This window comes from Labeo rohita, chromosome 15, assembly GCF_022985175.1.
Source record: "Labeo rohita strain BAU-BD-2019 chromosome 15, IGBB_LRoh.1.0, whole genome shotgun sequence".
In the NCBI taxonomy this organism is placed as follows: Eukaryota; Metazoa; Chordata; class Actinopteri; order Cypriniformes; family Cyprinidae; genus Labeo; species Labeo rohita.
The window spans coordinates 26,463,918-26,488,139 of NC_066883.1; the positions used below are offsets into that span (position 1 = coordinate 26,463,918).

Here is a 24,222-nt window from a genome sequence, read left to right on the forward strand (position 1 = left end):
TACTGTTCAAAAAAGCTTTACTGGTAGTGAATTAAAATACATTAATAAACATATTTTGAAAAATGTACGCATATATGTGAACAAATGAGGTATGTAGCTTTATAAGGCACCCACAAAATTATTAAAAGAAATCGCTGGAATTTGTGAGGGACCTGTGTAATGCTTAAAAGCTCTTTTTCTGTGGTCTTGTGTACTAAACTGTAATAAAGGATAACAGGGCTTTGATCGTGAATGTGAGTCGATTAAAGCATAACGATTCAATGACTCACTCATAACACACACTCATTCGTCGCCACCCACTGACAGCAAGGGGCACTTAGTAGTGACCAAATACATTCGACTCACTAAAGAGTGAAACTCCCCAGCAGTACCCACCACGGACAGCACTGACACAGCACTAGGGTGATTACATGAGTTTGCGTGACAGCTTCCTGTGGCCTTGACTGGGAAGCTTCCACGCCTTGCATCGCGACGCACTAAACACCGCCCGCCTCTCTCTGGCACCCCCAAACGCAGGCGGTGATTGGGCAGTGCAAATGTCTCAACTCCCCTCGTCCACCGAGCACCGGTTGAGCACATTCTGTCACTTGCGCTAGCGTTAAATGGAGGAACGTCCCTGCGAAGGGGCAACCGGAGTATATATCAGTCATGGAGCAGAGAACGGCCCTGATCGATCGAACATATCGGTAAACAATGATCAGAACCACAGTCAGTTCCAGAACGAGAAAACGCAGACGAAGAAAACAGGTTGGTAAACCAGCAACGCTCATTGTTTTTTTCCTCTGACAAGCTTCGAATACATGTCGTAGTATGTTTGTTTACAATAATACTGCATAAGTTAAGTCAAATGGGGAGCGTGTTTTGCTGACTGCACTGTTTGAAATAGTTATATCCAGTGTTAGCCGCAAAGCTAGCTAGCGTGAAGGGACATTGACCTTGTGCACCGGTCTCTCAGCACGCATTACACATTTCTCCGATTTAGAATTCATTTGCAAACATACCTCTCAGTTTGAGACGTTTTTAGGAGGTATGCGTCCATCAGAGATCCAGAATAGCCTGTTAGCTCTGCCCCGTCGCTGCCACAGCAACATGAACCGGCTCCTGTGGAATGTTCCTGCTCGTAGCTTAAGCTTGTTCTGTTATTTCCTGTCCGCCATGATGGACGGCCGAATCTCACAAACTTCACCGCTGCCCATTTCTCGTGCAAAACCGCATGGTTTAGTGAAAAATTCGGGCGACACACTGAGCCATGCTAGATTTTGCTGCGAGAGTCGCTATTAATGTTGTCTGAGGGGTGTATGTTTGGCCAGCTTAGCTCGAAACGCGGCCTATTGCTCTTTGACAGTCATGTGAGTGGGCCTGGCAGTGACTGGGCTCACGCTTACCGCCTATTCGAACTCGGCACCGAGTGGCCTGAATAGAACGCGTCGGAAAATTCTATAGCTGTGCGGATACAAACGTTCCAAAACCGCAAATGGAAGCAGCTGGAAAATCCTATACATAAACTGTCACGCCTTGACATGTAGATGTACAAAATCTGTTGATAGAGGAATGACATTTCTGTTATTTTTATTTTAAAGTGCATTTCTTGACCCCGTTCAACCTGCATTATTTATACGTGTATACAACGTCTCAAGAAGCGCATGGCGCTTCTAGACGAAGGCTGCGAACACTTAGAACTCGCACATATGTTTAATTTGAATCGAAAAGTGAGCAGCCGCTTTATTTTGTGCATTCTCCCCCGTAACTGTGAGCTTGTGTGTTGAAATGCACCACAGGCGTAGGGTTAACTGTTGATATCAAGCTATTTGGTACGGTTCTGTTGGCTATTGTGGCATGTAAAAGGTTTCGCTGGAGTACACCGCCGCATATCGCTAAAACTGCTCATATTTGATGCATAAAAACGCCCAGCGCCTTTTGAAATGCATCTTTGCAGTTGTCACTTTACAAAATCGCTATAATGTACCGACAATCTCATCTTCCTGCGGCTAATCATTCAGGCTGCCCACTTAGCATGCTAAGCTAGCTGATGACTTGGCCGGTTTGTTGACCGAATACGCACAGGTGGTCAGTACTTAAATCTAAACGGGGTAAACTTGATTTTAAACAAACCATAAACATGGCTAAACTGTTTTGTAAATTATTTAATGTGGTGTAAACGTTGCTGACTGCCATGTTGCGATTAACCCACTTCAACGAGTGAGACTTCACCACAAAAATGAAAGCTCACATAAGGCGTGAAATGTGTTAACGGTGTTTCTGTATTCAGCTATGTGCTTTGCATTAATTTCGGTATTTTAAGACGTGTCCACCAATGCTGGGGAACTACCCAAATATGACTGAGTACTCCATTTTGACACGTCATACCTCCGGTTAAAAATAGGGCGATGTCAGACTTGAGCCGGCCGATGAAAGCACACTTGCATGGGGTCCTCTCTTCATGCCTCATATTTTCAGCCTCAAAGGACATAGGTCGTGAAGACCCGTTTTAGATCTCAAACCACTTTTTACCGCATTCATACATTCCACCCTTGATTTGGGTATTACGTTGTCCTGCTGCCTTGTTGGTTCAGTTTGTTTACATATACTGTTCAACGACAGATTTTCTCCTCTGTGAATTAATTAGATTCTGTATACCAGGTTGCCAGAGTGGAATTGTTACTGATGCCAGTCTTAAGTTCCTGTGAGGACATTCCTTCAACTGCCATAAATAGTTTCCATAGAAATCATGAAGTCAAGGAGACAGTCTTATGCAGACTTGCCTGACAAAGAACATTTATGTAATTTTTTTATTTATTTTTTTTATTCCAAGGGCATCCAAATATAATGATCCTGTTGCAGAGGATCCCATTGGATACAGACTTATTTATTGTTTTAATGTTAATTTAGTAGTAAGCAAATGAAATAGACAACATACCAACAAGTTATGTGTATGCTCATTTTCTACGGATAATTCACGTTAGTAAAAACTGTTCTTTCGAAATGTTTATGTGAAAGAGTACAGGAAAAAATGATTCACGGTTTCCACAAAAATATTATAGCACGACCTGTCAAAATTGATAATACTAAGAATTGTTTCTTGAGAACCAAACCAGCATATTAGATTTCATGATGGCATTTAAATTTTTTTTTTTTTTTTTTAGAAAATAGAAAAGAGGTATTTTTAATTGCAATAATATTTTTGCAACAATACTCATCTATCTATCTATCTGTCTATCTATATATCTGTATATAGATATATATATATATATCACACACACACACACAATGCAGATATGTAACCCTGGACCACAAAACCTGTCATAAGGGTCAATTTTTTTCATCTGAAAGCTGTATAAATAAGCTTTCCATCGATGTATGGTTTGTTAGGATAGGGCTGATATTTGGCCAAGATACAATTATTTGAAAATCTGGAATCTGAGGTTGCACAAAAATCTAAATATTGAGAAAATCACCTTGACAAAATATGGACAAAATACCTTCATGGAACATGATCTTTACTTAATATCCTATTGGTTTCTGGCATTAAAAAATCGATAATTTTGACCCATACAATGTATTTTTGGCTATTGCTTCAAATATACATGTGCTACTTAAGACTGGTTTTGTGGTCCAGGGTCACATATTTCTGTAACGGTACATTAAAAAAAATATTTTCTTATTTTCAGACAAATTTTCTGCAGATCCAGTATAAAAACCACTGATCTCTGATTTCACTTTATTGGCAAAGGTTTAATTTGATAAACTAGCTCTGTTCAGTTGTAGGTTGGCTATGGCTGTCAAATCCCAGACATTCCAACATTTGAGTCATTTCAAACTGGTTTTAATTGGAAGTACACTGAATACCCTGAATGGCTGTTGAGTGTGAGTTGAAGGAGTCTGCTTGTCATCTGCCTGACCCTGGGTTGGTTCCACAGAGCATACCTAGTCTAAATATTCCTTGATCTTGTGCAAACATTGACTAGACTTGACCTGTTCCCTTACTGGAACTTGAGATCTGATCTGAACGTTTGCCAAAAATTGTTGGTTCAGTGGATCAATTGCTGCAGCTTTGCGGTTTGCATTCCATTTATTTATTGCTCTTGTTTCTCCTCTGTGCAGAAAATGGCAAAATAAATGGAACTCTGAAGGAGGGAGAGGTAACTCCCACTTCCTTTAACCCAGACAGCTCCCTGCACCCTGCGAACAGCAATGGCGACAGACACCTGCTAGACACCAACTTGAAACAGAAGCCCACTCGACGGGCCTTCACCACTGACTCAACAGGGGACAGAAAAGGTAGAAACACTAGCAGAAACAGCATGGACTTCAAAAATGACAAGTCCTCAGAGTTGAACACACTTGAGGGCAAAAAAGAGGCTTTGGCTACTCTGAACGGTGTGGTGTCGCCCAACTCTGTACCACTTACCAACGGTTACCCTAGCAAACCCGGAGCTGACAATGACGGCAGTGGCTCTGAGAGCGGATACACTACTCCCAAAAAGCGCCGGGCCCAGAGGAATGGCAAAGCTGGGGACAATGTGACTGCTTCTGCCCAGGGAAAAGCCATGCAGCAGGGCGGCAAACAAGACCACGGGCCTGTGGCGCCGGACTTGGCCTCTGGCTCGCAGAGCTCTCAGTGTTCAAAAGCCGAGTCGCAACTAAAAGCCAAGGAACCACCCGCCTCCGCCACCCCACCTCCTCTGCCGGGGGCCGAACTTCAGCGCAAAAACTCGGACAGCAAGGCGGCTGGCAAACGGTTCGAGGATCGCTCCAGCAAGGTTAAGGTGGCTACCTCCGCCAAAGAGGACTCATGGACCTTGTTCAAGCCTCCGCCTGTCTTTCCTGTGGACAATAGTAGCGCTAAGATTGTGCCTAAGATCAGTTATGCAAGCAAAGTGAAGGAGAACCTCAATAAGACTGCCCAAGCTGGCGGGGAGGCTCTCACTCCCGCTCCCCAGGTGCCTGGGAGACCGCCACAGGTCCCCATGTCTGCGGTGAAAACCATCACCTCGGCTAGCTTTACCAACGGTCCCCTGCCGGGGGAAGGGAATGGCTGTCCCCTGCCCGGCTCTCATTTCAACGCCGGTCCTCTGCTGGCGACCCCAGCTGTTGCCGCTGAGAATGTAGCATCTCCCCCTGGTAGCGGCACTTCGGCCGTCGGAAGTTCCACGACCTCTGCGGCTGAGCCCAGGAAGCCCAGTCTGTTCGTTTACCCCGTCACCCCCTCCAATATGCAACTCTCGCTCCCTAGCGGCCGCCAAGCCGATCCCCCTGCTGCTCCGACAAATCAGAAGTCTCTGGGGGACATTTTTCAGAACCAGTGGGGCTTGTCCTTTATCAACGAGCCTAGCGCCGGACCAGAGGGTGTGGCGTGCCGCTCAAATGGAAAGGATGGGCCGGTGGAGGTGAGCTTTCAGGGAGGCTGTCCTGCTACAGTGGCCACTCAGACTTCCAGTACCTCTCAGAGACCGGATCAACCACCCTTCCCCAAGGCTCATGAGCCAGACAAACGGACTAACGCTCAGAACCTGAGTCGAGGGGCGAGCGGCGGTGCCACGGCGGCGAGCGGGGCCGTACCCGAGACCTCTGTCCTCAGCCTGGATGCCCAGAGAGATGAGACGGGGGTTCATGGTGCAATAGTGTTTTGTTCTTCCTCTAAGGACATTTGTGCCGAGCTGCCTCCCACCTCCCCAGCTGCACCTAAGGTGGCTTTGGCCAAGGACCAGGGCCATACTAAGGGCTTTGACAGGAGGTCTAGTTGGGGGTCGTTTGATCTAAAAGCTGCTGTAATTTATCACACTAAAGGTAACTCGTTATGTTATTTTATCTTTTATTACTTTTACTTTATTTCATGGGTGTCCAGACTTGGTTCTGGAGGGCCACTGTTCTGCAGAGTTTAGCTTCAGCTTGCCTCAACACACCTGCCTGGACGTTTCTAGAATGCCTAGCAAGACCTTGATTCGATGGTTCTGATGTGTTTAATTGGGGTTTGAGCCAAAATCTACAGATCAGTGGCCCTCCAGGGGCAGGATTGGACACCCCTGCTTTATGTACTACACAGATAATCTGTCTTATAAATGTACACTAGAAATGGACTGATACAATAAATGTTTTATTAACTGTCTGATAACCAATATGCAGAACAGTTTTATAATTGCTTTAATTGTGTTATTCCTGATTATTAAATCAAAAACATGATTTTACTTCTACTGATATTACTTATCAACATCATGTAATGCATTAAACACTACATTCAGTAGGGTTTCTCAAACTGTATGCAAGTAGCAGGTTTATTTAGAAAGAGAAACAAAACAGAAGTTCACTTCCAGAACAAAAATTTACAGAAAATGTACTCACCCCTTTGTCATCCAAGACGTTCATGTCTTTCTTTCTTCAGTCATAAAGAAATTATATTTTTTGAGGAAAACATTTCAGGATTTCTCACCATATAGCGGACTTCAATGGTGCACCTGAGTTTAAACTTCCAAAATGCAGTTTCTGTGCAGCTTCAAAGGGCTCTAAACGACCCCAGCCAAGGAAGAAGGGTCTTATCTAGCAAAACAACCTTTTTTTTTTTTTTTTTTTTTTTTTTAATTACAATTTATATACTTTTTAACCTTGAATGCTCGTCTTGTCTAGCTCTGCGTGAACTGTGTATTCCAGATCATCGAAAAACTCCCATCTCTATTTTGTTGTTTTACTTTTTTTGTAAAGGGCATTTGATCTTTGCATGTTAATTTTGTAAACACTGGGTCGGTATTTCTGCAGCGATGTAGGACGATTTTGAAGTTGGAGGAGAAAATGAGATGGGAGTTTTTCGACCTACCCCAACTGTATTGAACAGGAATACATAGAGTTTACGCAGAGCTAGACAAGATGAGCATTTAAGGTTAAAAAGTATATAAATTGTCAATATTTAGAAAATGACCAATTGTTTTGCTAGATAAGATTTTTCTTCCTCGGTTGGGATCATTTAGAGGCCTTTAAAGCTGTATTTAAACTGCAATTTGGAAGTTCAAACTCACAAGCACCATAGAAGTCTACTATATGGACAGAAATCCTGAAATGTTTTCCTTAAAAACATAATTTCTTATCAACTGAAGAAAGACATGAACATCTTGAATGACAACGGGGTGAGTACATTATCTGTACATTTTTGTTCTGGAAGTGAACTTCTCCTTTAAAAAAAGAAAATCATTTATTGACATGTAAAAGTAACTGTAATCTAATTCGGAACATTTTAAATGTAATACAATCTAATTTCAAGTACTTCATTTTTGGAATCTGGTTACGTGATTCAGATTACGTGTAATCAGTTACTACCCAGCACTGTTGATTTGTGACATTATGGTCGACCCAATTTGCGTGACCCAATTTGACCCAAAGTGTAAATGTTTGTAAAACTATTATTCAGACCAATTATCAGTCTATCTCTAATGTACAGTAATTGGACTTTGTGTTATCAGTTTAAACTGGTTTAGACTAGATCTTAAGTTGTTACTCTTGCACACAAAATTATACTGTGGGACTGAATATATATATATATATATATATATATATAAAAATGTTATTTCAGCGTGGTTAAATAAAGCTACAAAATAGCAGCGTTTTGAAGCTTTTCTGTTAGTGTGAGCTAACGGAAGCTCAGTCCTTCTTTCAAGTTAAATAAAAATGACAGTTCTTGATCGAACTGTTGCTGTACTTGGGTATTTTTACACTGAGCTTTCATCTTTCTCTTCTTTGCAGAAATGGAATATATTTTGAATTTGCAAAAACAAGGTAAGCTTCCATTTACCTCTTGCGTTTGTTGACATATTTATAGACTACTCTAGCCTCAGCATGTGATTAAACCCTTAAATGATTCAGCATTTATATATTGCAACCCAATGCCCCATTTGCTCACATCCCTCAGTCCTTCCCATATCGTTTTTGTTAGCGGTTTTCAAGTTGCCAGACTCTCACCTACGTTCATCTCGCTTTCTCGCAGATCCAAATCGAGTAGTCCTCTACAGTGAGTCATGGGACGGACCTGCTCAGTGAAGCTGTGTCTGGACACTATATCTCAGATGAACTCTGCTGCAAAAAGATGTGCTTGAGGAACATGGCTGCTGCCTCTAAACATCCTGAATCAGAACTAATCCAATCTTAAGATGGTTTAGAAAGGACCTTGTTACCCGTCAGCAGTCAAGGCTGAGCGCAGAGGAACAGAGTGCGCTTGGGAAAAACGGGTTAGCTGGTTTTAGAATATTAGAATGGAAGAACGGGAGCTGTGGAACTCTAGCGGATATGTTGCTGAAGACAATTTCAATGACTTTGAGGACACGTCAAACACTCATGATAACCCCGTCGTGACATTCGGTTGGGCGGAAGCTTCTCCTTTAAGTACTCACGGACCTAAACGAGCGTCCTGGAGGAAAGCATGTCACCATGTGTCCCCCTTTTGAATTCAAATAATCATGTAGACTCGAAGTGGTCACATTGAATTCATCTGGGCACAGGACCCGAAGAGTGGCGCTCTACAGTGAATTAACATACTGTGGCCAGAGGAACTACATGGCTTTTTTTGTTTTGTTTTTTGGAGATTCAGGGGAATCGAACTCCATTTATGTGTGGGGGGCGGTTAGTTCAAGCCTTTGGGATTAAATAATCGTCTTAATTTAATTTCTGGACAAGATTGGGTCAGTCCTGTTAGTGACGCGTCTCCACTTCGTTTGTTTCTCTTTTTTTTTTCTTCCTTTTCATTGAAATACTTAAAAACTCCCAGGGCAGGTTATGAGGTACACTCGGATTGGGAAACCGCACGCCCTGTAGTGTGCATGTGCAGTATGCTGCTCTGTGCGTCCTCTTTTGGAAGAGTTCAAAGTGCTATCGTTCAATAGTCTTATTGTCGTCTCTTCACGCTTCTGTCACCTGACAGCCGTTCGAGTCTCTTGCTCGTTATGTGAGAGTGTGTAAACGGAGGGCAGAGATCATGCTATACTCTTTTATCTTGAGTGTTTTATGTTTTTAATTTTTTAAGTAGCAGTTAGAACCCAGAACTAATCGATAAGATGTGCCACACCACACAGTTGCTTTAGCTTCAATGCTAATAGGTACATTAGTTTATTTTGGTTTAGTTCTGTAGAGGTGGGTTTTAATTTTCGCCCAGAAAGGCAGTAGCGACTACTTTTGCTTCATTTGGAACTACGCCACAATTTAGAGGGCGAACGATCTGGACTTTTTATTTCACTCGAGACTAGAAGCCCCTAGTTTTTTTTTGTTTTTGTTTTTTTGAGCACCACAATCACACTTTTATGCTTTTATTTCTTGTATGTTTTGATTTTTTTTTTTTTTTTTTTTTTTCTCTTCATGCTTATTGGTTAAGCGCTTGCTAAGCACATATGAGCCTCAACAATAGAACCGCCGTTGACAGGAATTCTGCCGTTGTGTAAATGTTTCTCTTTCTAATGTCAGAAAATGCATTCTAAACTTAAAGTCTATCCTCTGTTTTATCATTTCACAGATTAATTGATTTATACATAAGAATCAGTAGCACTTTATGTATTATGTTCTTGAATTGTATTTCCTTAAACATTGACATATCAGTACATATTTGAAATTCTAGTAATTAATCATAGGCTACTAACTTTAACCTCTACCTAAGGACTGTCGGTCCGCAATCTCAAAAAGAAAATAAATATATACAAAACAAAATTAAAAAAAAAAAAAAAAAAAAAAGTGAAAAAGGAAAGAAAATAAAAAAGACACTCAGGTAGAATTAGGGCAGTGTTCTTCTAACAAAACAAAACAAACAAAAAAAATGCACCAACAGTGTTATTGCCAAATATGAAAAAAAACGTCCCATGTTTGTACCAGCTGTTTTTTAAATTGTGACCTTTTGAGGGATTTAATTTTTGACTGAAAGCCAATGCTTGTGTCTTTAACAGTATCATTTGGCATTGATGTTTTCTGTACATGACCATGAAACACTGCCAGGTGAAAAGATTTAAGTACACATGGGAGACGTTAACCACACTACGTATCTGTATGTCTTTCCTTTGCAAGAGTTTCTTTTTTATTTCATGTTTTAAATGCAGCATGTAATGGTTTCCAATGTGGTCAGTCTCTGGAAAACGTGGGATGTTTCATGATAGTCCTTATTCTGTTTCTGTTAAGGTATCCGATGTCTATTCGATATCTCGGTTCAAAAGATACTGCGAAAGCTGTTGATGAAACAGATGTAAGGTTGTTAAATTCTGCTTCATCTTCTCTAATTCCATTCGGATTCCACTTAAAAGCTTTGTGCAATGTAGAGAAATCCTGCGATTGATAATTAGCTCGTTCCTTGGCTTTTTAGATGCACATCTCTTCATTGCTTCACTTGAGTTTTATTGTAGTTATCTAAATTTTGTCTTTAAACAACTCACATAGAGCTTTTTCTTTTTTTTGTTTTGATATCCAAGGGATTTGCTTAAGGAGTTACTGATGTAGGCATAATTTATAACCATCTGTTATTACATTAAGTTAATTATGAAATACCTCTGTGAACACGCATTGTCCCGGTATCCCTGTTTCCCTTTAAAGGGATCGTTCACGTAATAATTAACATTCTGTCATCCTTTACTCAACCTCATGTCATTTCAAACCTCTATTGTTCCTGTCCCAACATATAGTGAATGTCCCGTTTGTTTCAGACCCCACTATATAGTCAAAAACGGTGTGGGTGAGTAAATAATGGCAGAATTTAGATTTTTACATGAGCTGTTTCCTTAACTCAGTTACGTCTTTGTAAACGCTGTCAGCAGAATGAACTGAACTTGGCCTTTGTTTCAAATAAACTCAACTCCAGGGGTCAAATGCACATATAGAGGTTCTATGCACAGAATGCAAACAGAACGGAGTTTATATTTTGGGGGGTTGCACATTAGCTTAATTTCCTCAATTTAAATAAGCACTTACTACCCCACAAATGATATAATTGCAATATAAATTATTTACATAAATCTTAAATAGCTCCCCTTAGTGTTTAAAGCAATGAGAGCACGTACGGATGGGAGAGAGGTACAGAGATACTTAAATGGTGGTGTGTTTGATTGAAATCTGTACCTTAAATGGATCTTTGTTGGCATATTCAAATTTCACGTGTTTTCTTGATGTATGAATGATCTTTGTCCTGTCCTGACAACTCAACTGGTTTTTTGCGTGTGGATGCATATGTGTGTTCGTGTGCAAGCATGTGTATTTGTCTTCATTCATACGCTCAATTATATGCAAAGTTAATATTGCGAACTTTTCAAGTTCAGGGTGCCTGTGTTAAGCGATATATTAAACGGAATCACATCAGAACATGAAAAACTCTTGCTTTTCCTTTTTCCCCCGTCCCTACACCCCCATTATCCCCCCAACGATCTTCAGTTGTGCCATGTTTTGACTGTTAAAAAGTTTGAATTAATATTTCATTTTATGTTGCCCTCTCTGAATTTCCTACAGTGGATATGAAGAGGGGGTTACATTTTGTCTCAAGAATCTTTGTCACTGCTAATAAACTTGTTGAAAAAGATCTTGCATTCTTAGTCTTCTTTCGAATTTCTTGACTGCTGTTAAAAGTAAGGAATATACTGGGATCAATACAGACGAAGCTTAATCAGACAGCCTGAGGCCTAATATTGATTTTCCCAAAAATGTATTTAGCTTTTTTCCCTCATTTAAAGCTGCAGTCTGTTACTTTTGGTGCTGCTTCTTACTGTTTATGTCTGACAAATCATGCAGGTGCTGGGACCAGTCTAAAATAGTAATAGCATAATAGTAAAAATATAAAAACTTATTATAAAATAGTAAGAATATTAAACTTATTATAGGTGTACCGTAGTGATTCAGGTAAACCGAAAACAGTTTGGAAAATGGATTCATGATGTATTTGCTTTTTATATAAATTGTATATAAATTATTAAATTTTATATTGTACATTTTGACCACAAAAAAAGTTATGGACTGCAAATGCAAAAATACAGATTACAGTGAGTTACTTACAATGTAAGTGAATGAAGCCATACGTTAAAATAGTCAGTGTTTTAAATATACAACAAGAAGACAATATTAACATAACACAATTTGAAATGTAATAAAATTGCTTTTTTCCACTTTTAATACTTGATGATTTAAAGTCTGTGTAAAGGCAATTCAGAACATTTCTAAACCCATTATAAATGTTAGAAATGTATTACTGAAACATGTTACAAAGACTGAACTATGTAGTAATAAATTGTAGAGTAGATTGTTGACAGTTTTTCACCATTTTTTTGTTCAGGATTTTTTGGGTGGCCCAAAATCGTGTCTTGACGCACTGGAGCCACTGACATTGGCCCCTCCCCTAATTCTATCCACCTTATTCTTCAGTGCGGAGTAATGGGCGAGACTTCCGGTTCATTAACCACTATAGAGGGTTTGCACCTACATCACGTTTTGGTCAGTTACCCGGAATTTTGGCCATTGTGGCGATACTCATATGTAAACAGCAGCATGGACTGCACTACCGAAGACGGTGGTCTAATTTTTTATGATGTTTAAACCACTGACAAAATGTGTGGAAGCAGCTAAATCATATAGAGAAGGACTCAGTCAGCAGGAAAGGGCATATATTTTGACAAAGTAAAGTTAATATAGGACTCAACGCTAAGCAGCGTCGTGTTTCCTTGGTTACTTCTGTACACAAAGCTGGGCTACACTTATTAACACTGCTTTATAATGCATTATACAGATGCTAGATTAAAAGAAAATGGCATGTAAACTTTTCTGAAAGCATACAGTTCCCCGCAGAGATACATTCATATAAACTCCTACCCCCAATTTATTATTTAGGGGTTTCTTTTAATATTTCGTACATCGTGAACAGTAAGACTGATCTGCCTTCAGCATTTCTGGCCTCTGTTAAAGGAGAACTCCAATTCCAGAACAAAAATTTACAGATGATGTACTCACCCCCTTGTCATCCAAGATGTTCATGTCTTTCTTTCTTCAGCCCTGAAGAAATGTTTTTTGAGGAAAACATTTCAAGATTTTTTTTCATATAATGATTTTTTTTTCATAAAACTGATATGGTGCCCTGAGTTTGAACTTTCAAAATACTGTTACCCAAAATGCGGTGTTAAACGATCCCAGCGAGGAAGAAGGGTCTTATCTAGCGATTGGTTATTTTCATAAAAATAATACAATTTATATACTTTTTAATCTCAAATGCTCGTCTTGTCTTACTCTCCCTGAACTCTTGCTTTTTCTGGTTCATGACAGTTAGGGTATGTCAAAAAACTCCCATCTCATGTTCTCCCTCAACTTCAAAATCGTCCTATATCGCTGTTTTACCTTTTTGGTAACCTTTTAACTTTTTTGTTGAGGGTGTTCTTTGCATGTTTACTTTGCATAGAATGGGTCGGTACTTCTGCAGCGATGTAGGATGATTTTGAAATGATTTTTGAAGTTGAGGGAGAAAATACGATTGGAGTTTTTTGACATACCCTAACTGTCTTGAGAGAATACACAGAGTTTTAGGCAGAGCAAGACAAGACAAGCGTTTGAGATTAAAACGTATTTAAATGGTATTATTTTATGAAAATAACCGATCATTTTGCTACATAAGACCCTTCTCTTTTGGCTGGGATTGTTTACAACCGAATTTTGGATCGTTTGATGCCGCATTTAAACTGCATTTTGGAAGTTCAAACTTGGGGCACCATATCAGTCCATTATATGGAGAAAAATGCTGAAATGTTTTCCTCAAAAAACATAATTCATTCTTTACGACTGAAGAAAGAAAGACATGAACATCTTGGATGACAAGGGGGTGAGTACATTATCTGTAAATCTTTGTTCTGGAAGTGGACTTCTCCTTTAACAGCCTTTTACAGACTAAATATAATAATAATGTAATATTTCCGCACAAATTACATGGAACATGAATGCATAGGGCAGTACAATCTGCCTCTTTTGTCGTGGACCAATGACGTGACAATTCTTCCTTCTATTTCTTATCCCAACATGAATTACTTTCTTTTCTTCGTTTATTTCGCTAAACCCATGCACGAGTTCCATCTGGTTCAATGGCATTGTTTACGTTGAGTGCCGCCACAATGGCCAACTTTCGGATTGATGACGTAACGTGAAAACACTCTGGGAAATAACGAGAAGAATAACAACGTGCAGTAAACGGTAAAAGTTTGCACTACAAACCAGTGTTCATAATTAACATAATACATTAAAATAACATGGTAAGACACACCAATTTGCAACATCAAGCAACAAAGCCAGCTGTTTTGTACAGCTAAAAAGAAGCCAGACCCATAAAATTTACAAATGGTCACGCCCGCTCTTAAGGAACAATAAGGATAATAACTAGATTAGCATAAGTGGTTCGAGAGTTTCTGTCATTAGTTAATACAGCCTAGTTTGCTAGCTAGCGATCCCTTTGTCACGTAAATGCATATTACCTGTTTGCGATTGTTTACAAAACAGCTCGGTCACCCATCCATTCAGGTTGAAGGAGTATTTGAAAGTCGAGAAAGGCGGCAGCATTCCCGCGAGTGGGCGTGGTTTCATCGTCGACAGTGGACACGCCTCCAGCGTAATTTTGTTTACTTGACATGATACTTTTTTTTATCATTCAGATTTAGTTTTAAATTGTGTTAATGAATTATTTTGTTTATTTGGATGTCTTGTTATAAATGTATATGTTTTGATGTAGTTTATAATAATAATAATAATAATAATAATCATTCAGATTTAGTTGGGTGGTTAATAACATTTTTCTGTGGTGTGAAAAATTCAGAACATATTTAATATTGCTTTACATGAATTTAAACAACATAACAGCTCAATAATGCATGAGTTTTAACAGGAATTAGTCTTAGGAACGTATGCTTGTATACAAATGTAAGTTGCACATTTCTGCTTTTAATCCTCCATAAACTGACTGCATTCAGCTCCATTGTAAACGCCTCGTGTTCTTTTTGTTGTTGTTTTTTTAAGGAAAAGTCAAACAAGAGAGAAATTAATTAAGGTAATATCCCACTAATGCTATTTGACTGATCCTGTGTTACCCTTACGAAAATTAACCATGGTTTTACTACAAATAAAACCAAAAAACACTGGTTACTACTGTATACTTAAACCAACTACAAATAAACCACGGTTTTGGTATTCTAACCATAGCTTAACCATATTATTTGTAATTTGTAAACTGTAGTTTTTCAGATGGTAATTATTATGCAAAAATGCATGGTTACTACACTTTTACTATAATTTTTGTTAATTTTCGTAAGGGTAAACTCGGAATATTCATTCAAAAATATTCAAGCGATAAGCATACATGTTCTTTGGATTTACAGTAACACTTTCTATTGTCTTCATCTTTATAACCCTGAATTACTGCATTTATAAACAGCAGAGACGGAACCTGTGTTTTCCCAGGGAAAGTCCCAGCAACCCTCTGGCGTTTCTGAACTGGCACTGGTGTAAAGGTGAGTCAAAGGAAGAGAATGCTGGAGGGTGAAGTGTTTGTGAGGACGTCGTCGGGATGAGTGTGCAAGCATGTCTTAAACTAAAACATTGGTGGTTATTAGATTATTAGCTGTTTTTTTATTAGTCTACGTGTTTAACTATTGTTTGATACATTGCTTGCCATTTAAACTACTGCTTAAAGCTAAAAAAAAAATTATTGGAGTTTATGAAGAAACGCCACCTCAGTAGGAATTTAGAAGTTTAACACTAGAGGTCGCTGTTGCCCATGATAAAGTCCAAGGTAAGTACATAAGCCACCGTCAAGAGTGAGAAGTGTACTACAAGATGATTAATGGAAGACAAATAGGCTTACGTACAGAAATCCCCCTAAGCGTATGCAAAAACATTTAGCCATATATTCAAGTGGAAATAATTATCTAATTCACACATACTATAATCTATCTTGAAAATATTGGATGAACTCTGTTAACAAGAAAGTAATATAGTGTCTCAATGAATTATATAACATGATGACTTTTTATTAAATTCTTTGTTCTTTCATATTTTTACCACTGTAATGGTCCTCAGACTTGAATATTTTATGAAACGCTGAAATTAGTTGCTTGAAATTACATTTGAGAGTTTTTATGACACATTAATACTGAGAATCAGGTAAAAACGGTGGGTAGAATTAACATTTAAAGAACAAAATATATGCTTTTTTTACAATTATATATAAAGAATCTATTAAAAATAGAAGTTTCAGCATAAAAATGTACATTAGATTTAGATTTTGCCCTCTATACATATGCATAGGCATCCATAATGCAGAACAACGATGCCTGTGCAGAGAAAAGACCAGAATGATCTTGATTCTCATGCCTATTGGGAAAATCCACTTTGAAATACATTAATGATGAATGTATAAAGCCCCCAGAGGTCCTGACGTCTCTCAGCATCTCCTGTGAAGATCTGCAGATGATAAAAGTGGAACATAATGCATCAGTCCTTCTTAGTTTCTAATAATACCATTAAAACATAACACAAGCCTACTTGCATCAAAACAGCGCTCCACATTTGGACCGTGATTGACACGTCTAATAAAAGCAAAGCATGCTTCCTCCGAAGTGATAGAATTGTCGCAAACGGCAGTGATTTGAGTCTCCTCCCCCCCGTTCCTCGTCAGAAATATGCCCAAGATAGGAGAGTAAAAATAGACGGCAGAAAGAATCCTTGTGCTTTAAATAGAGCTGACTCTCAGAGTATGAGGTCAGTGTCACTGAATGTCTTTGTAGGCTCTATTCTATGCTTCTGTGACTAAAGCCAAGCAGATACTGCTCTCTTTCTCTCTGCCACAGGCTGATCAACAATGCTTCAGTCTCTCACCAGTGTAACACTCGCAGCCTTAGTCATTATGTACACAGAACCACTGTGATGTGTGGCGAGCACACAGCGTTTCGCTCTGAAAGAAGGCCTGAAGGCTTCTGTGACTGTAGCTGCATGAACGGCGACATTTTTTCATTATACAACCTGATTTTGCAATTAAAACTTGTACCTAGAGTATTGGATTCATTAAATCCAATCATGAATAATTTACATGCACATAATTTAAAAAATCAATTACATACTTCCATGACATTCCTCATGTGGTCTTTTCTTCGCTTTCGACCCATGTACGAATTATGTTCTTTTGTTCCGCTCTGTAATTTTTACTACATGTTTTGTTTGAATGACTTACATGTAGAATAGGTGACCAAAAGAACATGTACATGAAACAAAACATAAAAACTGGGTCCCCGACATCAGTGTCTGACCTCAACAGGATGGGATCAAATCCCTGCAGCCATGCTCCAACTTCTAGTAAAAATCCCTCCCGTGAGAGCGTAAGCAAGTTATAGCAGCAAATGGATGAGCAGTTTCTTATTAATGCCAATGGCTTTGAAATTAAGTGTTCAACAAGCTCATTTGGGAGTGGTGTTTGGGTGTCTACTTACTTTTGCCAGTGTTGTGTAACAGCCAAAATTACGGACACATATTACTCTAATGAAACAATTCTTTGTAGTGAATCAAAAACATATAGCCCGATCAGTATAGTCAGACTTCCAAACGAATGATTCTTTTGAGCCAGGTCACTTTAGTGAATCAAAAACACACAGCACAATCAGTGTAGTCTCACACTCATGAATGAATGGCTTTTGTGAGACGGTTCCTTTTATTGAATCACAAACATATAGTGTGATCAGTGTTGTATGACTTTTACTCTTATGAGACGATTATTTTTAGTTAAAAACATTAGTGCAATCAGAGTAGTCCGATTCCCAAATGAAGGACTCTTGTGAACCCGTTTGTTTTATTGAATCAAAAACACGCACCGCAAACAGTGTAGTTTGACTCCCAAACGAATTAATCTTGTGAGCCAGTTCGTTTTGGTGAATCAAAAACATGCAGTGCAATCAGTGTAGTCTGACTCCTGAATGAATTACTCTTATGAGACAATTCTTTTAGTGAGTTTAAAAACATATAGTGTAATCGATGTAGTCTGACTCCTGAATGAATTACTTTTGTGAGACAGTTCCTTTTTAACATATAGGCTGATCAGTGTTGTCTGACTCACGATCAAATTACTCTTATGAGATGTTTCTTTTAAGTTAAAACATTAGTGCAGTTAGTGTAGTCTGACTCCTAAACAAATGACTCTTATGAGCCAGTTTGTTTTAGTAGCAATCACAGTAGCAATAGTGCTGTAAACGAATCACTCTTGTGAGACGGTTCGTTTTAGTGAATCAGAAACATACAGCATGATCAGTGTAGTCCGACTCCCAAATGAATGACTTTTGTGAGACGATTCCTTCTAGTGAATCACAAACATAGAGCGCGATCAGTGTAGTTCGACTCACGATCAAATTACTCTTATGAGATTATTTTTTATAGTGAATCAAAAACACACAGCACAATCAGTGTAGTCCGACTCTCAAACTAATGACTTTTGTGAGACAATTGTTTTTAGTTAAAAACATAGCACAATTAGTGTAGTCCAAATTTCAAATGAATGACTTTTGTGAGATCGTTCTTTTTAATGAATCAAAAACATGTAGCATGATCTGTTTATTCTGACACCCAATCAAATGACTCTTGTGAGCCAGTTCGTTTTAGTGAATCAAAAACATGCAGCGCAATCAGTGTAGCCTGACTTCTGAATGAATGACTCTTACGAGATGATTCTTTCTAGTGAATCAAAAACATTTGACACAAATTACTGTTATGAGACAATTGTATCTTTTCTCAATTGAATCTTATGAGATGATTCTTTCTAGTGAATGAAAAACATATAGCCCAATCAGTATAGTCCGACTCTCAAATTAATGACTTTTGTGAGCCAGTTCATTTTAGTGAATCAGAAACGGACAGCACAATCAGTGTAGTCCAACTCCTGAACGAATGACTTTTGTGAGACGGTTTCTTTTAGTGATTAACAAACATATAGCACAATCAGTGTAGTCCAATTCACAATCAAATTACTGTTATGAGACAATTGTTTTTAGTTAAAAACATAGCACAATCAGTGTAGTCCGACTTCCAAATGATTGACTCTTGTGAGTCAATTCATTTCAGTGAATCAAAAACATACAGCGCAATCAGTATAGTCCTTTTCCTGAGTAAATTACTTTTGTGAGACGGTTCCTTTTAGTGAATCACAAACACATAGCGTGATCAGTGTAGTCTGACTCACGATAAAATTACTCTTATGAGATGATTTTTTTATAGTGAATCAAAAACATGTAGCACAATCAGTATTGTCTGATTCCCGAATGAATGACTTTTTTGAGACGGTTCCTTTTAGTGAATCACAAACATATAGCACAATCAGTGTAGTCCGACTTCCGAATGAATGACTCTTACAAGATGATTCTTTCTAGTGAATCAAAAACATATAGCGCAATCAGTATAGACCGACTCTCAAACTAATGACTTCTGTGAGCAAGTTCGTTTTAGTGAATCTAAAACGGACAGCACAATCAGTGTAGTCCAACTCATGATCAAATTACTCTCATGAGACAATACTTTTTCATTAAAAACATATAGCATTTGTACGATTCGTGAGTGAAGTAACCACATTAACAGACATTAACTTTTTAAAGTTTTCTAAATGTGGACATTCCATATATAATTTGTTTCTTATATACAGTTTTATATGATCTAAAACTAACAGAAAACTTACTGTAATTTACTGTAACTTACAAAAAAAAAAAAAAAAAAAAAAAAAAAAGATCTGTGTCCTAAATCTCCTGTTTGGGAGATTTCATCAGATTTAGCCTCTGGGCACAAATTTATCTCCAAAATATGGTTAAGGTAGGTACACACACTGCTCATACTGTATACTTAAATTAGTGGCTGTTATGAGACAATATGCAGTTAAAGATGCACATATTAGATGTGAGAAATATTCTCAAATATGTTACTACATTTTTCTTTCTTTGTCCAGTTATTGGACTGCATAACAGTATGTGCTTCCAAAACTCTCCACATGGTTTTAAGGTCAGGGTTAGAGCATGTAGTAAAGCCAAACGCCATATCGCACCATATGAACGTTTATGCCGACAACACATTATTTTCCTGACAAGATGTGCTACCTCCGTTTTTAACACATTTCACACTGTGATAGTACATCCGCAGCCTTAGCTTCTCTCATGCCTCAAAAGTTCTACCAATATTTTAATTTAAAATGTCTGTTTTAATTGCATATCCTGAACAGGTAGCAGAAATTTTTAGACACATTTCGCAAGAATTAAATTGAAGTGCATTTCTTATTAAAACTATGAAACTTCAATTCTTTTTCCAAATATTTAATCCATACAAGTAGTAAAATATTAATGGAATTGTTAAGGAACTAGATTTGTAATCCTCGCGATTTGCATCCCTACTAATGATGCACCACTGTTTTGGATGATTATATCCAATGGGCTGCTCTATGTTTTGATGTGTTTTCTTTTGCATGCTCAGGACCATCTGTTTTCTGCTCCACTTACATACTATGGTCTGCCTGGAGTTATTCAGCACTACATTCCTGCAGCTTCCCCTCCACAGTGCCCCAAGCAGTACTCACTGTCAATGCCAGGGCCTAATTAGGACACCGATTCTCTGTGCAGATCCCCATGCCTGGGTTATCCTCAACAATTCAGTAAATCCTTGTAGCAAGAGAATTTCACTATATCATTGTCCACTAGATTTATGCAGGTACAAGCTATGATGTTATGGGATATGGTCAAGAGTGCAATTATGATTTTCCTTTCTATCCTTCATTCTTTCAACAGAGTGTGAATTGAATCGTGTCTGAGTACTGAATGAACAATGAAAAATGCATGTTATTGAATTATTGATCATGCATGGTGTAGAAAATTATGGCCTGTATTGAGGACATCCTCAACCACTTTTTGCACTCCTGTGATAATGTATATCTTAGTCAAACCTTGCATTTAATAACAAAGTTTTAGCCCTTAAAAATATGTATTAAGCAGAAATAAAGGAGTCGTGCACCCAAAAAATATGCCTATTAAAGAAGTACGGCATTGGAAAACTTTTACATCCATGCCAGTAGGTGTCAGTAGAAAGTCTAAGACTTTAGTTGTACTGGCCAGTAAAACATTAGCTGAATTCAGATCTCTACAACCCTTTTATTAATAGTATAATTATAGAGTGCATGCATCTTTAAAGTGTTTGTTTTTTGGACAGACCTTAATAAATCTAGTTAGGATACGATTAAAAATAGCTTTATCTTTCTGGGCGATGCTGTTTGCTGCATTGTGCATGCAAAAACTCTCTTGAGTGTACTTGAGAAAGACATTTTCTTGGCATGAACACACATCAAACAGATATCTTATGCATACAGAATGTCCAAAATGGGTTGTGTTGCCTGAGAACCTCTCATCAAAACCAACAGACACAAAAGCTTGCGTTTTGCATACCACTTCAAGGCAATTTAATGCATTTAAACACAGTGCGTACATAATGAGGTTTATTTGAACCACAATTTTAAAAAAATATATAAAATCACAGAACCCACTAAGTAAACATACATTTGGCAAAAAGTGCACCATGTAAAAGCATATATTACATGTGTCATAAATGTCTTTAAGGGATAGTCTAAAAAAATTAATTCTGTCATTATATTTACACTGTAAGAAAATGTGTTGAGTCAACTTAAAATACTTTGTTAAAATTCTAAGTTTAGTCAACTCAAATAAGTTTAGTCAACTTAAAACGTTAAGTTGTACTAAGTGACAACTTCGATATTTGTGTTGACTAAACTTAAAATTTTAAGGCAGACAGGTAACAAATTATTTTAAGTTGAAGGTTTTTTTTTTTTTCCTCATGTTGTTCCAAACATATGCATTTAATTTTTTCTGTTTAACACACAAAAAAAGCATGTATAAAGAATACTGGCAGTCCATTTGACATTCATTGTATTTTTTGTACATACAATTAAAAAAAAAAGTGGGAATCGAAACTGTTTGGTCACCAGCTTTTTTAATATCTTCTTTTATGTTCCACAGATGAAAACGTCATAGAGGTTTGGTATAAAATGAGGGTGAATAAATGATGGAAGTATTTTTCATTTTTTGGGTGAACAATTGACTGAATGTCCACATTATAAATGGGAATGTTTTTACAAAAATGTTGCTACTAGATGAAAATACATATCTGTGGCTTCAATAAATAAACATATTATATATTCCAGTACAATAAAAGCAAATATTACTGTTTAATATTTGAAATCACTCCCTAAATAATCACACGTATTGCAGTGACTCAGAATTCATACTTGTTTGAGAACCCAACAGTGAGATTCAAATTTAAGCTATTCTTGAATTTCCCAGCATCCAATATGGACACTGGGTAATATCACTCCTGCTGCTGTGACAAAACGTTTCTTATCTTCCTCCTTCATTACTTTATTAATAACCCACCAGCCACCAGCCTAAAAGTTATTTCAGGCTGAGATGCGTTCACCTAGGAACATCCCATGTATTTGTCTCTGTCACCACGATCATAGTCTTGAGGTTTATTGCTTTTGAAAATGCACAGAAGAAATCTATCACAAACTGTTTTTTGCTGTGAGAGCTTAATAAGGTGAGGCTGGACATGTTCTATTCATCAGTGTACCTGATAACTGATTTGACGTGAAGTTAATAACTGCATGCAGCCTAAGAAACTGCTGTATCTTCATCTATACAGTAGTAGTCAGTAGGGTTTCTCTATCCACCTTATTTTTTAACACAAACATAAGCCGTTTTCTGTAAACAGGCGAGGCTTCCGGTTCATTAGCTGATGTAGGGAAATAACAAGAAAAATAACAACGTGCAGTAAACGGTAAAACTGTTTGAACTACAAACCAGCGTGTTTATATTTAACATAATACATTAAAATAATATGGTAAGGCACACCAATTTGCAATATCAAGCACCAAAAGCTGTTTTGTACAGCTAATAGCTGGAAGCATATGACACTGAAAGCCAGACCCATAAAATTTACAAATGGCCATGCGCTTTCAACTCTCAACCCTAAATTATTGACCACAATCCAGTTGTTAAAGGGATAGTTTACCTAAAATGACAATTTGTGTCATCATTTACTCACCCTCATGTCATTTCAAACTTGTATGACTTACTTTCCTTTGTGGAACACAAAATTAGATGTTTTGAATAACGTTGGTAACTGAACCTTTTTGGGTTCCCATGTCCTTTTCCTTGGTTAACTGTTCGTTTGTTAGCAGCATATAATTGTTGCTGATATTAAAGGATGTCTTTAAATCTTTCTGTATGTGTTTGTCTCATTTTGAAGAGTTACGATGAGACTAATAACTTTTAAATAATAATAGTTTAAATGTAGTGCAGTGTTGATTAAGTAACACATGTATATCTTACTGTGAAGCTTTCAGGGTCATGGATCAATTGTTGAACAGACAGCGAGGAATTAATTCAGGCACATTTTGACTAAGAATTAACTAAATCTCTAGAAGTTTTCATGTGCCATATGCTGCCTGATGAAAAGATGAAGCCCTGAGAAAGACAAGATGCAGACAGCATCATCATAATAGACTGTAATGTGAATACTGCATTAAAAATATCCGTAAGCTTTGTTAAATTTGAACAACTCATGACGCTGCTTTCATGAAAAGCCATATTTTTAAGACTAGACCAATAGATATTAGTGTCCCTGGACCACAAAAACAGTCATAAGGGTACATTTTTTGAAATTGAGATTTATAGTTCATCTGAAAGCTGAAAAGCTTTCCATTGATATATGGTTTGTTATGATGGGACAATATTTGGCTGAGATACAACTATTTGAAAATCTGGAATCTGAGGTTGCAAAAAATCTAAATACTGAAGAAAAAAAAATAGCCTTTAAAGCTGTCCAAATGAAGTTCTTAGCAATGCATATTGCTAATCAATAATTAAGTTTTGATATATTTACAGTAGAACATTTACAAAATGTCTTCACTAAATATGATCTTTACATAAGAGAAAAATCAATAATTTTGACCCATAAAATGTATTTTTAACTATTGCTACACATATACCCGTGCTACATAAAACTGGTTTTGTGGTCCTGGGTCACATTTAATTTTTGACAGCAATGAAAATGAGGCTGTGAGGGATAGAATTGCAGTCCGTTCAGCTGACAAAGCATCATTCTGAGAAAAAAAATCTTTTAGTAAAACTTCGTAAAAAATGTTTTTAATTCAGTGTGATGTCCATGGTCTATACCAGT

At 37.7% G+C, this 24,222-nt stretch overlaps 1 protein-coding gene across 1 annotated transcript; it reads left to right on the forward strand.

Moving 5' to 3' along the window:
• The first annotated feature begins 469 nt into the window (after window positions 1-469).
• On the forward strand, window positions 470-11,521 carry nufip2 (nuclear FMR1 interacting protein 2). The gene is made up of 4 exons (XM_051129559.1): window positions 470-747; window positions 4,102-5,787; window positions 7,729-7,761; window positions 7,970-11,521. Exons 1-4 carry the CDS (start codon window positions 603-605, stop codon window positions 8,020-8,022), a joined length of 1,917 nt encoding a protein of 638 aa, XP_050985516.1. The 5' UTR covers window positions 470-602; the 3' UTR covers window positions 8,023-11,521.
• The last annotated feature ends 12,701 nt before the right edge of the window (window positions 11,522-24,222 follow it).

Bases quoted from the DNA above. Each gene is read 5' to 3' on its own strand.
- nufip2 (XM_051129559.1), top strand. From the start codon at position 603: ATGGAGGAACGTCCCTGCGAAGGGGCAACCGGAGTATATATCAGTCAT. The intron at 748-4,101 runs GTTGGTAAACCA...TCCTCTGTGCAG, and splicing joins AACGCAGACGAAGAAAACAG to AAAATGGCAAAATAAATGGA. The intron at 7,762-7,969 runs GTAAGCTTCCAT...GCTTTCTCGCAG, and splicing joins TTTGAATTTGCAAAAACAAG to ATCCAAATCGAGTAGTCCTC.